A 15193-nucleotide genomic window follows, 5' to 3' on the forward strand; every position below is an offset into this window, starting at 1 on the left:
ACAAAGGAGGGGCTGCAGCCAGATCTCTTGCTCCCTATCAACACCAACTGGGACCAGCCCTGGAGGAAGCAGGTGAACCAGCACAAAACCACGCCACCCACCCCCAACTCCCTGAGCCACCCAAAAGGATACCATGGTCGATGGTATAGAAAGCTGCTGCGAGGTCAAGAAGAGCCAGGATGGATGCACTGCCCCATCCTGCTCTTGCCAGAGGTCATCCATGAGTGTGACCAAAGCTGTTTCTATCCCATATCTGGGCCTGAAACCTGACTGAAAAGGATTCAGATAATCCATTTCATCCAGGATCCTCTGGAGCTGCAACACCACCACTTTCTCAATCACCTTCTCTAAAAAGGGAAGGAGGGAGACTAGATGAAAATTGTCCAGAATGGTAGGGTCCAGTGATGGTTTCTTGAGGAGGGGGTGCACCAGCGCCTCTTTAAAGGATGCTGGAAACTCTCCCTCCCCTAAGGATGAATTCACCATTTCCTGGACCCACCCACATGTCACCTTCCAAGCTGCCTTCACTAGCCAGAGGGACAGGGATCTAGTTGACAGGTGGTGTCATCATTAATTCCAAAACATTTGCATATCCAAAGTGTATTTGAGTTCAGGCTATACTGCTTCAAAACTCAGCTAGGTCCTTCAATGATTAATCTATCTTCATACAGAAGAATCCTCCCTATATAAACATAGGGTCTGGTTATTTGAGTGATCACTTCTTTCTGGTTGTTTCTGGCTGTCCCATGAGATTGGGCAGAGTAGGAGCACTTCAGATTCCATCAATTAAGCAGTGCCATCTACTGGGATCCAGGAAGCACACCTTCTCTGTTCTGGCATCTTCCCTCTGGAATGATATCCTCCCAGAGACCCAGATGGCTCCTACTCTGATTATGTTTAGGAAGCTACTGAAGTCCTGACTATCTTCCCAGGCTTTGGGGCAGGATGATGGTCAAGCCCCTATTGGATGGGTTTTTTGCTTCATATGTTTAGTTCAGACCACCTATGAAATTCTTCTATGCCTTTTTCCCCCTCACTTTTTAAACTGTGAGCTGCCCAGAGTTGCTGGGAGTTGGGTAGCCTATACATTGCATAAATAAATAAACATAAAACTAGGTATCTGAAGGAAAGAGGCCTAGCCCACCCTTTTTTCTGACATGCCAGCTTGTTATGTGCAGGGGGCTTTTGCATGGAAGAGCCTCATCTATAATCTGAAGTAGTTGTGCCCAGGCACCAAGTTATCACATCAGAAATAGGCTACTGACCTGTCAGAGGAAGGAATGGAGATTAAAAACAAAAGGTTAAGATTTATAATATGTTTAGGTCCCCCAAGGTGAGACTTCTCTCAAAATAGTAAGACTGAAACAAGGCAATAATTCCACATTTATTTGGGAAATATGTTTTAAAACCATCATTTTATCTGCATTAAATGTGTAGATATTTAAGCCAATATGTAGAGGCCTGGTGATTAACAACATCTTTTTTTAATGTCTATTTAAAGAAGTTCATGTGAGGCTGTCAGGAAACTATTGTTCCGGTCTTCTTGAAGTTTATTACTTTGGTGGCTGGACTGGTGTCTGTCATCAACATTTCAGCCTCACCAACGCTGAGGTCATCTGCAGGGAGCTGCGATGTGGCCGAGCACTTAGCGTTGTGGAAGACTACTCCAGTGCCATCTACCCTTATCTGAGTGATGTGTTCTGTACTGGCAGTGAAGACTTCTTGTGGCAATGTTCATTTCGAGAAGGAGGCTGCAGGAACAACGCAAGCGTTAGGGTCACATGTGCAGGTATAAGTCATTCTGTATATTTTATTACACTGATACCAGGAAAAGCAAGTTATGAAGTAAATCTAGAGATTCAAAGTACAATTCAACATCCATGTGCACAGACTGCTCCAACCTGGTGCCCTTCAGAAGTGTTGGCTACATTAGCCGTAAGGCCATGAAGTGTGTCAGCTGGAAACATGACGTGCTCCATCATCGAGGAGGGCTGCATACCAGGACAGCTGACAGGATTTTGTTACTATTTGTTTGAACAATATGCTTATAATGAAAGGGATCTATACATTTATTAAGTCCCAGAGTATTTATTAAGTCTTCACCTACTTACAGGATTGGATGCTATCCAAATAGTTCTCTGTTCCTGCAAACCTGATTTACATGGATTTCCCCAGTACTGATATATGAGAATGGGATGCTATGGGATTAGTTGAAAAGATGCCAAAGATGTTTTCAGCCCTGTACTTTAAAAATATTAATATGTAAGCGTTTACTTCAGAAAGTTGAGATTGTCCTAGCCATTATCTGAAGCTTATTAAATACCCTGGGTGAATATATGCAAAATGCCTCATGCTCATTCCTTTTGTTATTTACAGAATCTGGACTGTTGAGACCAACAGGTAATTTTGAATTAATACAACATCTGCAAAAGACGTTATTCATATCCAGCTGTGAAATATAAATGAGTTTGTTTTCCTATTGTAAGACATTGGTTCACTTTTTAAAGCACAACATTGGGGTTTTTTTTTGCATAGCCCAACACATTGGAATAAAATAATATTAGGAAATCCTCTGATTGTGCGATTTATCATTATGAACATTAGTCATTTACATGTTTTCCTAGAACAGCAGAAAAGTGTTATCTAAACAAATCTATTTCCATCTTGATCAATAGCAATGTGTATAATATCTAATAGATTTAATATAGACTTTGTTCCAAATATTAAAGTTAAGTCACAGTGTTATAATACCTCTCCTCATTTTCCTTTGTATATTAAAAATCCTTCTTTCTTCATTAGTGCTCTTCCCCCTTCCCTCCAAGATAAGTATATGCTGTAAGAAAGAAAGGCCCAGTTGATCATGACACTACAAGTGGGGAATTATGACTCTTTCTGCAGCATCTTCAGAAATGCACTCCTTTTGCAGAATGAGGAAAGGAGCAGCGTGGCCTCATGCTGCAAAGTTGTATGCGCTTGTGATGTCATAACTCCATCCCCTGCCAAGCCCGACTCACGCCTTTGTCCAAATCGTGTGGGCCATTCTCCGGATGCTTCAGAATGCCTCAGAAGCTTTCAGAAGGCCTTCTCAAGCATCGTGAGAATGGCCCCCACTATTTGGAGAATGGTGTGAGTGGCCTTGGCACAGCCAGCAGCTGCCTCACATAGGACCAGGTAGGTGTGCCTCTCCATCAGTGGGAGGAAGGTGGTGAAGGTCAGTTTGGGGCAGGGCCTGAAAGGTGGCAGATCCAGTGTTGCGCAGGGCTGGCAGGCCAGCAGGGTGGCAGGGTGAATGGAGTTCAGGGTGGCAAGGCCAGCGGAGGCAGCAGAGTGTAAGGCAACCAAAAGGGCAGAGATGGAGGGGAGATAGATGGGCGGGGGGGAGTTGAAGAGGAGGCAGTCACCTTTCTGAAGCTCAGGGCTGGGAGAGACCAAGCCAGGATTGGCTTGGATTGGGGTGGGTCCATGCCTAACAACTGATGGGATTCAGTTGACAACGGCAACAGGGAGTTTAGGGATTGCTGTTGCTAAGTGATGCAGTCAAGTGACTTTATGACCGCATTACTTAGTGATGGAAATTCTGGTCCCAATTACTGAATACATTGTGGAGGACAAAAACTCTCCCACAAATCAAATATTAGTTTGTGATCATTACTGAGATAATGCTGCCCGCCAAAGCATGCTATTTTGTTCTAGGTCCAGGATCATTTTATTCTGATCATATGACCTTTAGGGGAAATTAATCTAACCTACAGGGCTGGAGCAGCCTAAAGTAGCTTTCATATAACTGTGTTTGCAATGAAAAGGTCAATGCCACCTGCAGAGATACTTCATTATTTTGTTTGCCTATTATGGAAAAATGAGATACAGGTAGTCCTCACTTAACAACCACAACTGGGACTAGCAACTCTATCAATAAGTGACATGGTTGCAAAGTGAGGCATCATATGACCATGACACACTTATGATCTTACTTCCGCCACGGTTATGAAGCGAATCACCCACAGTTGTTAACTGAGACATCACGTGACTGTGACATGTGATTTCACTGCTGGCTTCTCCATTGACTTTGCTTATTGGAAGCCAGCTGCGAAGCATACAAATGGCAATCATGCGACCATGGGATGCTGCAATGGTCATAAACACCTACTGGTTGCTAAGTGCCTGAATCTCGATCACATGACCACAGGGACACTGCGATGGTTGTAAGTGCAAGGACTAGTTGTAAAGTTACTTTTTCAGCACTGTTGTAACTTAGAATAGTCACTAAACAAGCCAGTCATTAAGCGAGGACTACCTGTAATTAATACACAGAGAGCACGAACCTTCCAAAATATAAGATTTTTAAATTCTATTGGAACCAAATAGTTATACTGCTATAGGGCAGAATTCTTTCTAACCCAACCTGGATTAAGTCACATATGCTAGATTTCAGTGCTCTTTTTGTAAAAGTTGCAACCCTTTACAACAGATAAGCGCTATAGCCAATAGTGAATTATGTGCAGCTACAATTATGTGCAGCTACAAATTATAGGAGCCTAATTCCAAAATGAGCCAGTCAAGGGGTTAAGGCACTGGGTTAAAAGCTGGGAGACCAGGAGTTTCAGTCCTGCCTTAGGCACAGAAGGCAGCTGGGTGACTTTGAGCTAATCACTCTCTCAGCCCTAGGAAGAAGATGATGCTGGCCAAAGTCACTTGCAGCAATGTTGCCAAGAAAACTGATTATATGACTTGTGCCTGTAATCACCAGGAGTCAAAGCTGGTCCCTTTATGGCCCATTTGGGTTTGGGAGAGGTTGGCCCGTCAGAGCATATGGCCAGGACACTTCTTTGGCAATAATCTTATTTAGCCAAGTGCATAGCTCTCTCTTTAAGAGAACTACCTAGCCCTTTAATCCCAGTTAGCTCTCCTCCATGTTTACTTGGTATTTGGGTGCATCACCCTTTAGCAGATATTTCCCACTCATCTCTTCCTCTCTTGGTTTATTACTGTATCAGCAGCAAGTAGAAGAAAAGGAATGTATTGAACCGTTGGCCCATCTTGTCATCGTTGCTTGTGCTAAGGTCTTATTATATGCACCAAATTATAAGCCATTATGCCAGATGGGGTAGAACATCCCTTCTTTTCCTTCAAAGGGAAAAAAAAACAACTGAAGTGAGGAGCAGGATGGTGAATGCATCTATTGACAATTCCAAATAAAGAAAGATGGTTTTTTGTTCAGGTTCTGGATCAATAGAAATTCAGGCAATCTGCAGAATTCATCAAAGCAGTTGTATAATTGATGATTATTTCATAAATAAAACTGCAGTACTTGGAATTCTAGAGAAACCAGGGATTCATGTCATTAATTTCATCTGGTAAAAGGGCCATGTCAGATTACAAGATCTTGTAATCTTGTAATCATTTGGATGTAATCTCTATAATTAACTTGGAGTGCCCCCCTGAGGTGGTCAGTTCCTACAACAAGATATGTGGGAAATCAGTGTGCCCTGTATAACAGCTTTGCAGTTCCCATTCCCTTCGGATTTTTAAAAGCATCAAATTGAAGCTGGTTATTGATCTTTGTCTGTAATTATTCTTACTTGCGGATGACATCAGAGATGGAGTGGTTCATAAAATTAAGGTTTTTAAAAGGCAGATAGGTATATATAACTGACTTGTTAGACAGAAATATGAAGCCAAATGAAAGTTGATTATTATATTTTCTGTTTCAATGTACTAGCTGTTAATATAGGAGTGGCTATAGTTGATTTGAGGACTGCGTGGGCTATAGTCCCACTTTCAAGTTGTTTTCATTAATAAAATTGTTTATGTGTGTGTATATATATATATATGGAGAGAGAGATAATCAAATAAGTTTGACATACTTAAAATACGTTCTATTAAAAAGTTTTTAAACTATTGTGACAGAAAATAGCACACTAATACCTTTTCTTTTCTTTTCTTTTCTTTTTATAGACGTTTATGTAACAGGTAATATTAAACATCATGCTTTCACACAGTTTGCTAATCTGAAAAAGATTATGATTGAAATCCAGAAATCACATATAATGTGGATGTAGTCTGTTGCATTTCTTTCTTTTTCTAAGTATAGTTATGCGATCTTTTAAGCTGTAGTTTTAAAGGACTATTCATTTAAGCTAGGCTATCATATCTGGGCTGTAAAACTCCAGAGGACCACTGGATGGCCCCAAAGTAATATAAAACTCTGACTCTGCTGCCATCTGGGAGTGTGGATTTCTACAGCCCAACTTTGCTAGACTGATTTTTCCCTCTCATTTGCTAATTTTACTGACCTTTTAAACCAATGTAAATAGAAATAAGAATGATACAGATAGCAACAATTGCAAATAAAACTTCTAAATTTAATTTTATTGATATATTGCAAAAAGCCTAGATAGCAAATAGGATGTTTGAGAGCCATTTTACCCTAGGGGTTAAGGTGCTAGAGTAGGACCAAGTCACACTTTCTGAAAATGTTGCCAAGAAAACCACATTAACTTGTCCATGTACAGTAGGTCTCTTTTGAAGTATTTTGAACTGCTTTTGAAGTATTGATGCATATTCCCTGATTCATAATAATTATCCTTTTTTCAGCCCTTGTTTTTTCAAAACCATCCCCACCATTTTAAAATAAGAATTATTCCAAAACACCAATTTCTCATAAAATTGAATGTTAATTTTTTTGCTGAGAAAACCCCAAAACTGGGTTTTGGCTGCCTGAAGTACCAGAGATGTCACTGGATTGCTGCCATAGTTAGAACCAAGAATTTGCCAGGATTTTAAAAGTATCAAGTTATAACTCAATTGAGCCCATAATGGAACATATTTAATATCATTTTCATTCCAGTCCATTACTGACATTAACAAATATGCCTCGTGATAGGCCTTAAAATCAAAAAATTAAAAGCACTGTTCTGTTATGACTGACATTTTTGCTTTTGAAAGAGAAATCCATAAAAGATACCAGGCATATATTTATTGAGGTAGAATTTGGGAAAGGGGGTTGTTTTTGTTTTTGGTATAATAATATTTATGCAGGGTGAAATATAGAAGATATAGAAGAGATTGCCATCACCTTCTTCTTAGATTTTTTTTTAATTCCCAATTTTTTTAAAATTCCCAATCGAGTATTAAGCTTTTCCTTGGCAATACCTTGGCATTTCCTAATGATCTCCCAGAATACTTGATCCAAACAGATCCAACCCTGATTGCTTGTTTTGAGGTCAGCCAGGATTGGGTAGATGCTGGGTATCATATCAAATCTGTATATCATATCTGTGAATCTTTATGAAGAACAACTTAACTAATGGATTAATTAATTAATTTTCAAGAGCTGCGTTTGGTAAGCGGAAGGGATAACTGTCAAGGCCGTGTTGAAGTTCGGCGTAATTATGGAGAATGGGGAACAGTTTGTGATGATTCATGGGATCTAAGGGATGCAACTGTAGTATGCAGACAGCTTGGATGCGGAGAAGCTATTGCAGCTAATTATGGAGCACATTTTGGACAAGGATATGGTCCTATTCTCCTGGATGATGTTCAGTGCAATGGATATGAATCCTATCTTTGGCAATGCGCAAGTGCAGGCTGGGGAAATCATAACTGCAACCACCAAGAGGATGCTGGTGTTATTTGTTCAGGTACTTATTCTGTCAGATAAGTATACATATTTTATACATTATTTTTTTCACTGATGGTTAATGTTGAACAGTTTGTACATCTTAGCACGTATAAAGTGTAACGTGTACTAGCCAACAGATAACTTAATATTCTGAGTCACCAAACTAGAACTCATGACAACATCGAACACAGAAGAAAATGGTGATATAAAATTATAAACTCTTAAGGGATAGGGCTCATCCAGCAAAGAAAAAGCTAGATGGGCAAAATTAGACTTGCAGAGGAGGTAATATAGCTGTCAGCAACCTCTGTCTAAAGAAAAATGCTACGCCAGCCTGGCATCCAACTGAAGATAACTTGTTGGATTAGGATAGTGGAGACCCAGATTCAAGTTCCTACTCAACAATGGAGCTCCCTCCATCTCTCTCAGCCCAGCCCAGCCCAGCTTCCAGTCCAGCCCTCATTATTTCCCTTCTGGACAATATACTTGTAAAGAGGGATTTTACAGTACATCAAGTATAACTAATTTGTCTGTAATCTCAACATGAAGGGGTTGAAGGTTGTCAGTCAGTGAAATTGTCAGAGTTCCTGAGAGAACTGAGGGAATAAAATATTTCAAAATGAAGTCAGCATACTGAGATAAAAGTACCAAAACAGAATAATTTTTTGAATAATAGTTTACCCAAGTGGGAGATTTTTATGAACCTTTGGTAAAGCACATAAAACCTCAATAACTTAAATAACTTAAATTTAATTCCTTGTTTTTAAATAAGGATTTTATTAATAACTTTAAAAGGTCCATATCTATCACCATATCAATCAGATTAGCCTCAGTTACAAGTCTTAATTTAACCTTTTTAAAGATTATATATATATATATATACTGCAAGTTAGTATTTTGTCTAATAAACTGCCTCAAGTCCTTTGTGGACATGGGCATTCTATAAATGTTTGCATAATTAAATAATCCCTTTGTTTAGGAAAAAAACAATGATTTAATATGAAATATGTTGAGCTTGCATAATAAAACATTTTTACTGGGGATTAGGATATTTTTTCTTCCCTGTTTTTCTTTTCAGATCAAACCTTCATTCATTCATTCATTCATTCATTCATTCATTCATTCATTCATACATTCATACATTCATACATTCATACATTCATACATTTCAATTTTGAGGCCACCGAACTCTGAGTGGCTTATAGATAAAAACTAAAAGAAAACAAGAGGAAAAGGCAAAAGAAGACAGCTAACCAGAACAAAAAAAACCCAAATCCAAGCAACCAATAACCAGCCATAAAGTCAGCCATCAGAATAGCGTGAAATAAATAAAAAATGAAACTACTGAAAATATTCCATCCTGACTTTGGCAGCATTCAATATTAGACAAGTAAAAATAGAATAATACAAAGATCATACAAAACAAACATTTGGACCAAGAATGCCAACACTACCGAAACAAACATTCCACAAGGGGTCTACCAACCACTCAACCCAAGGTCTAGGGGAAGAGCCAGGTTTTAAGAGTTCATTTAAATGGGGCCAGCCCATATGAATCTCAGGGGGGACTTCATTTCAGAGGGTAGGTGCTGTAACAGACTTCTGCTTCATCGGTCCCATGAAGTGACACCATCGAGTTGATGGGACCCAAAGCTGACTCTGTCTGATTGCATAGAATGGACAGAAGCCACAGAAGACAGGCGGTCTGTCAGGCCCAATGCCATGAAGGGCTTTATAGGTGATAACCAGAATTTTGAATTGTACCCCAAAGCCTCCTGATTGTCAGTGCAGCTCTTGGTAATGTATGTTGTGTCCTGTAAGGGCACAAAATTGGGAAACTCAGGAAGATATATCTGAATAATGGTTGGACAAGGGAAGCCACAAATAGGTTTCTGCAGAGAATTTCAGGATAGGATGGATAAATATCATCCAGGATTCTGTATAGAGAGAGCAGAAAAGGAGCATATGGCTCAGGGATTCTACTGAGCCATCTCCACTAGGATGTGTGCTAGTCTAGGGGAGTATTTTTATAATGCCCAGCAGAGCAGCAGACAGAGGTATATCTCCCTCATGTTAGACATTCGTTCCACCATCCCTGAAATAGGTCACATGATGCCACCAGGAAATCTTGTATTCAAGCAGAATTAGCTACATAATGATTGCAGTGCAGGCAAAGAGAGCCAGCACACTTAATCACACTGCATAGTTATGGGGAAAACACATTCCTTTTCTGCACCCAAAGAAGTGCCCTCCTGAAATCAAATAGTTGGCAAATAAATTAGTACAGGAGAGTAACTTGTGCAGACTTAGCAACAAAGCAGACGTTATTCTTCTGGTCACTGTATCCACTTTACAAGCAGTGTGGTGGGCAATGGATATGCAGATCAATACAGTCATTGTGTGGATGAACTATTAAATCACTTGGAATGTAATGAAATCATTTTGTTTTCTTTTTCAGCCAGTGTTTCTACAACAACAGGTAATGCTGAGACACTAGAAGTGTATTTCAATGTTCTTTTTGATTATTTGAAGATCCACAGTTGAGCTGAGGATATGGAGGTCGGGGAGGGGGATGTTCCATCCACATTTTGCAGTGGTAGCTGACCAACATGATGCTATCCAGATAAATCACTATTCCCCAGCTCTGCATCTGGGTTCTTGTTTCATTTTTGGAACATGTGGTTTTCTCCTTGAAAATAAGCATATACTGTATATGTGTACATTGGATTATTCCTCTGTGCCCAGATAGCTTTTACAACCAGGGACAGGTTTCTGATAGTAAAATCTGGATCATCCACTGTTAGGGTAGCTTAGATATTTTTCTGCACAGCAATATTGCCTTCAGGGTCAGATTTTAGCTTTGTTATTGGAAGAAGTGGCAGCTTTTCACTTGGGAAACGAATGCAGTTTCTTATTTTCTCTCCCGGTGCCTTGTTCTCCTTAAGAAAACACAAAAGACATGTTCAGTGTGATATTTTTGATATACTGACAATATGTTTGGATTTGCAAATGGTGGAAATTGAAGTCTTCCTAGCTGCTTTGAAAAGGGGCTGAAGCTTAATGAAATAGCCTGTACAGAATAGAAGCAAAATACCTTTTGTTTGCTTGATGAAATAAATGCAAAATGCCTTATCTTTACCCTTTGTCTAAATTAATTTGGCCATTACCTTTGCTCTTTGTTTGTTTCAGTGTTCGTTATGTAGCCATACTATGGACTGTTATATTAGACTGATTAATGTATTTATTTGTGTCAGAAGCATCACAGTTAGAATAAGGCATACTGTAAAACGTAGAATTTAAAATATAAATATAAAAGTTAAAATATATAAAAGTTAAACAGATCTTGCCCAGAAACTGGCAACATTAATTGTGTTCTGTCACGCTGTCATGAGCTCATGAGATTGATTGATTATGTGCCGTCAAGTCAGTGTCAACTCTTAACAACCGCACAGATAGATGTTCTCCGTGACGATCTGTCCCTAATCTGGCCTTTCAGGTCATCCAACAGTGGGCACCCATTGCCTCTGTAACTGAGTCCATCTACCTCCCATCACAAGCTTACATTTATTCATGTAATCTGGCCTATTCGGGGTTTAACTGTGGTAATAAAATCCACTTCACTGTAAAACACACTGGCATAACTGTAGTTATACCTACTGCAGCAGAAAATTTTGCTATCTAAACACATTTATCCAAAATATAGTGGATAATACATTATCACATTCAAGTTCCTGTTCCAACTGAGGGATTTCAGAGCAGAACGTAGCACCCAAAGGACCCATCACCACTGGGAGAAGATGCAAGAAATCATTAAGAAATTCCCAGCAAGTGCCACACCTGCCTGCTCAAACCACCTTTTCCCCTTCAAAGCACACCTCTATTCTGAATTATTTCAACTACTGTACTGTGAAAACAAGCAAACAAGCAAGCAAACAATTACCTATTAGGTAACTGCAGAGTATTTCATGACTCAGTGTATTTGTTACTGAGGCTGAATGTTCAGTAATGTTAACTTTTTGTTGTTGAAATCTGAACATAAAATCAAACCCCTTTTATCCTTGTATATTATTTTATATGGTTACAAAAGTTAACTTCACAGCACTATCTATCACTGTAGCCTATGTAATAATACGTTATCTTTGTTCAGTGGCAGGTACTTCTTGGCCAACATCTCCATCACCAACACCAGGTAAGAAAGCTTTGGGGATTTGTTTTACCTGTTAAATACAAGCCATTTGGGGTTATAAAACCTCTTAGCCTTTTTCCGAGTCCTGTTTTTTATGTTTGTGATCTCATACCAGAGAATGCAGTACTATGAAATAGCATTGAATCCCAGGGTTCCCAGCAACTTTTAAAGGGTACACAGTTGCTTGACTTCAAGATGTACCGTTATCTCAAGATTTCCTTTTATACTGTTAAATATGTAATCGGAAGAGAGAATGAGCACTGTGCATTTAATGTCATATATCCTGGTGGTTCTGTGAGAAAAAAATAGACTTCACCCAGAGCTTTACAAGTTTGTTGTTCATTTGTTCAGTCACTTTTGACTCCACATGACCCAAGGGACATCATTTTACCAGGACTGTTGGTCAGTACTCGCTTCTTTGAATCCTTGTAAGCTCATGCTTTTGTTATTAGTGATGGAATCTAGGCACCTTGCCTTCTTTTAGCCTCTTTTTTATTGCCTTTCCCCCTCTGACATGTGGGTCTTCTCCAGTGACTCTTGTCTTTGAAGTAGATTAGGTTCCGGCTATCTAGGTTTTAGCTTCACTATTAGTACTTCCAGTAAACAGTCTGGTTTTACTTCATTTATTATTAGATGGCTTGTTCTTGTTGCCCAAGATATTCTCAACATATTGTCCAGCACCAGAATTCAAAGGAGTGATTTTAATACTTAAACTGATTTTAACTTTTGTACATGGCGGCAACATTTGGTCTTTATTCTGTGTATAATTCCATTGCAGGCTACCTTGGCTGGATAGAAAGGCAGCTACTACCCCAGGCAATCAGACATGCAACTAAGCCTTATCCTAAGCCAAGTCTCAACCTCAGTGGAAGATAAGAATAGAGCTGATGCTGGTCCCCAAAGAATAAAGGCTGGCAAATTTTTGTAGCCATGATCCACACCTATATTGATTTTTTAAAAATAGTTTCAGCATAGAATGAAATTTGCAATTATTTTATCAAAAGATCAGTACATCTCCATTCAGTTGAGAATGTTTATTTATAGCATCTACATTTATTTGGAATATTTGAGAGATTATCTGTGATGTAGCAACAGGTTTCCTCTGCCAAGCCTTTTGTCTACTTGTCCATGAAGGACCTCAGACAAACACATTTCAAGGAGGGGATGAGGGACAACACAGTACATATTATCAACTGATCTTCCAGTTGTTTGGAGGACTTTTGTGGCTATATATTTGAATAGTTCCTCTACAGTGGAATGTCCTCTCTTCCATTCTTTCTCATTATGGTCCTCTTCCTCATTCCCCCCCCCCCTTTTTTTTTTGCTGCTCTAGGGTAGTGATGGCAGACAGGCATCCAAAAGTTGAGTCCCTATAAAGATAGAGATTTTCTCACATCTTCATACCTTGATTACCATTATTAATCCTGTTCCCTACAGAAAAGTTCCCTGCAGTTGTGAAAATATTTCCCTCAGGTGGAATAGCAGTTTATCTTACCTGTCTCTGACTGTTTATGACTGAACAATGTTATTGTTATCTTTTTTTCCTCAAGAGCTCCGATTGGTAAATGGAAGTCATTACTGTCGAGGCCGCGTTGAAATTAGACATTATTACGAAGCATGGGGGACCGTTTGTGATGATCTTTGGGACCTACAAGATGCAGATGTGGTATGCAGACAGCTTGGATGTGGACGAGCCATCCAAGCAACACAATCAGCATATTTTGGTCAAGGATATGGTCCTATTTACCTGGATAATGTTCAGTGCAATGGGTATGAATCCTACCTCTGGAATTGTCCTAATCGGGGCTGGGGAGTCCATGACTGTTCCCACAGGGAAGATGCTGGAGTTATTTGTTCAGGTACTTTCTTACTTTGTCATTCAGATATAAATATTTTATAACACATTTTTACATTTACAGATTTTTAGTAGTTTGGCATGAGAGTTAACTAATGCATCTGGTTGAAGAACATAAAATTAAGTAGCTAATTTCATCTTCTAACTAAGCTAGCTACAAGTAATAGTAGTGCTTGCTTACTGCAGGGCCACATATAGAAGAAAAGGCTAGGTATAAAGCTGAAGATTCCTGGGGAAAAGGACTTATCAAAGAACCCCAAAAGTGTTAAGCTATCTCCAGGAAATACAGCTGCCCAAAGGCACAATCTAGAGGCCAGGCTGGCAGAGAATGCATTGATCTTGGACAGCGAAGATCCAAAGTTCCAGATTCAAGTCCCTAGTTGATCATAGAGCTCAGTGGGTGACTTTGGTCCCTCAGCACCTACCACACTGAGCTGATATGGCTATACCCATGTAAGGTGCATTAAGGTGCTAGACAACATATTGTTTTGCTAGAGTCAAGAGTGTCATGAGTAAAACTAATGTGATGCCTGAAATTCAATGCACAATTTTATGGTATAAGCCCCCTTAAACACTATGTGTAAGAAAGCAGTCCTCTCTATTTCACAATTTACATGTCAGTTCTGTGCCAAACTGAAGAGCTGGGCAATGTGCATATAACTTTCTGGAAAAAGGGAATTCCTGAACATCATTTGTTAAGTAAGGAAGAAAGGGTTAGATTTAATTTCCCTGCTTTCTCTTTCCAGATAATCACTAATAGCAGGCATCTTGCTTTTGTTTTTTTAACTGGCTTAATAACATACAGCCACGATTGCACAATTAATGTGCTGCAGGCAAATGTCCAAGATAAGCCAGGAAGTTAGAGTCTAAGAAACAACCTAGTGAATCATAAATGCCCCATCATGGAACAAGCAAAAATCAAGCCAAAGACAAGTGAGACGTCACAGAAGTGGCAAAGGAACAGTTGGAGCCAAGGAGCACTCCAAAGCTGGAACTAAGAGTGAGCCAGATGTAGGGGAAGCCAAGATACACACCCCACAGTGAGGAAGTCTTTCTGGATCCAGCAAGCCAAATGAACAGGAGACTTTTGATCATTCTCCTGATCACGGCAAACTCACTTGGTCAGCCTGAGTGGGTGGAGCCAAGCAAGAGCCTGAAGAACCTTCAGGGTCATTCCCATAATTCAAATTCTAGTAGTCAACATGAGGGGCAGCATCCTATAAGTCTAGTTCCATTCTAGTTTTAGAAGCTCTTCACTCACTAATTCTGTTGGATCTAATCTAACAGGTGTATATGGACATTCTTAGCTGAAAGGTTCATTCAACTCAGCAGACTTGGTCCTACCTACCTATATATACATAGCCAGCATGCTGTTCCCTTTTGGGATAAACAGTGTTGTAGAGAGTACAGGAAAGGAATAAGAAATTGCAAGCCAAAGAAATCAAAAGCATGAGATACATCGCTTAAGCTCATTTCCACCAACACCATTCACTGTACCTTTTCACAATTTTCTCTTTTTCCTTCCCCACAT

The 15193-nt window shown here is 39.5% G+C and overlaps 2 protein-coding genes and 1 long non-coding RNA gene across 3 annotated transcripts in view; all 3 read left to right on the forward strand.

The window, feature by feature from the left end:
* The first annotated feature begins 1506 nt into the window (after nt 1–1506).
* Nucleotides 1507–5982, forward strand: LOC134500176 (uncharacterized). Its single transcript, XR_010068219.1, has 3 exons — nt 1507–1789; nt 2377–2400; nt 5956–5982. It is a non-coding gene; the product is annotated as an uncharacterized LOC134500176 (long non-coding RNA).
* Nucleotides 5983–7315: 1333 nt separating this feature from the next.
* On the forward strand, nt 7316–10165 carry LOC134500479 (deleted in malignant brain tumors 1 protein-like; the record flags this gene model as incomplete). The annotated part of the gene is made up of 2 exons (XM_063307815.1): nt 7316–7640; nt 10080–10165. Coding segments are annotated over 2 exons (411 nt in total), but the record flags the coding sequence as incomplete, so codon positions are not given.
* A 2634-nt stretch (nt 10166–12799) lies between these two features.
* DMBT1 (deleted in malignant brain tumors 1) overlaps nt 12800–15193 on the forward strand; it is a 294810-nt gene continuing 292416 nt past the window's right edge. Inside the window, 1 exon segment of the mRNA XM_063307816.1 lies at nt 12800–13666. Coding sequence (XP_063163886.1) covers nt 13330–13666 — 337 coding nt within the window. The 5' untranslated portion in view covers nt 12800–13329.

Source organism: Candoia aspera, chromosome 6 (genome assembly GCF_035149785.1).
Source record: "Candoia aspera isolate rCanAsp1 chromosome 6, rCanAsp1.hap2, whole genome shotgun sequence".
Classification (NCBI taxonomy): Eukaryota; Metazoa; Chordata; class Lepidosauria; order Squamata; family Boidae; genus Candoia; species Candoia aspera.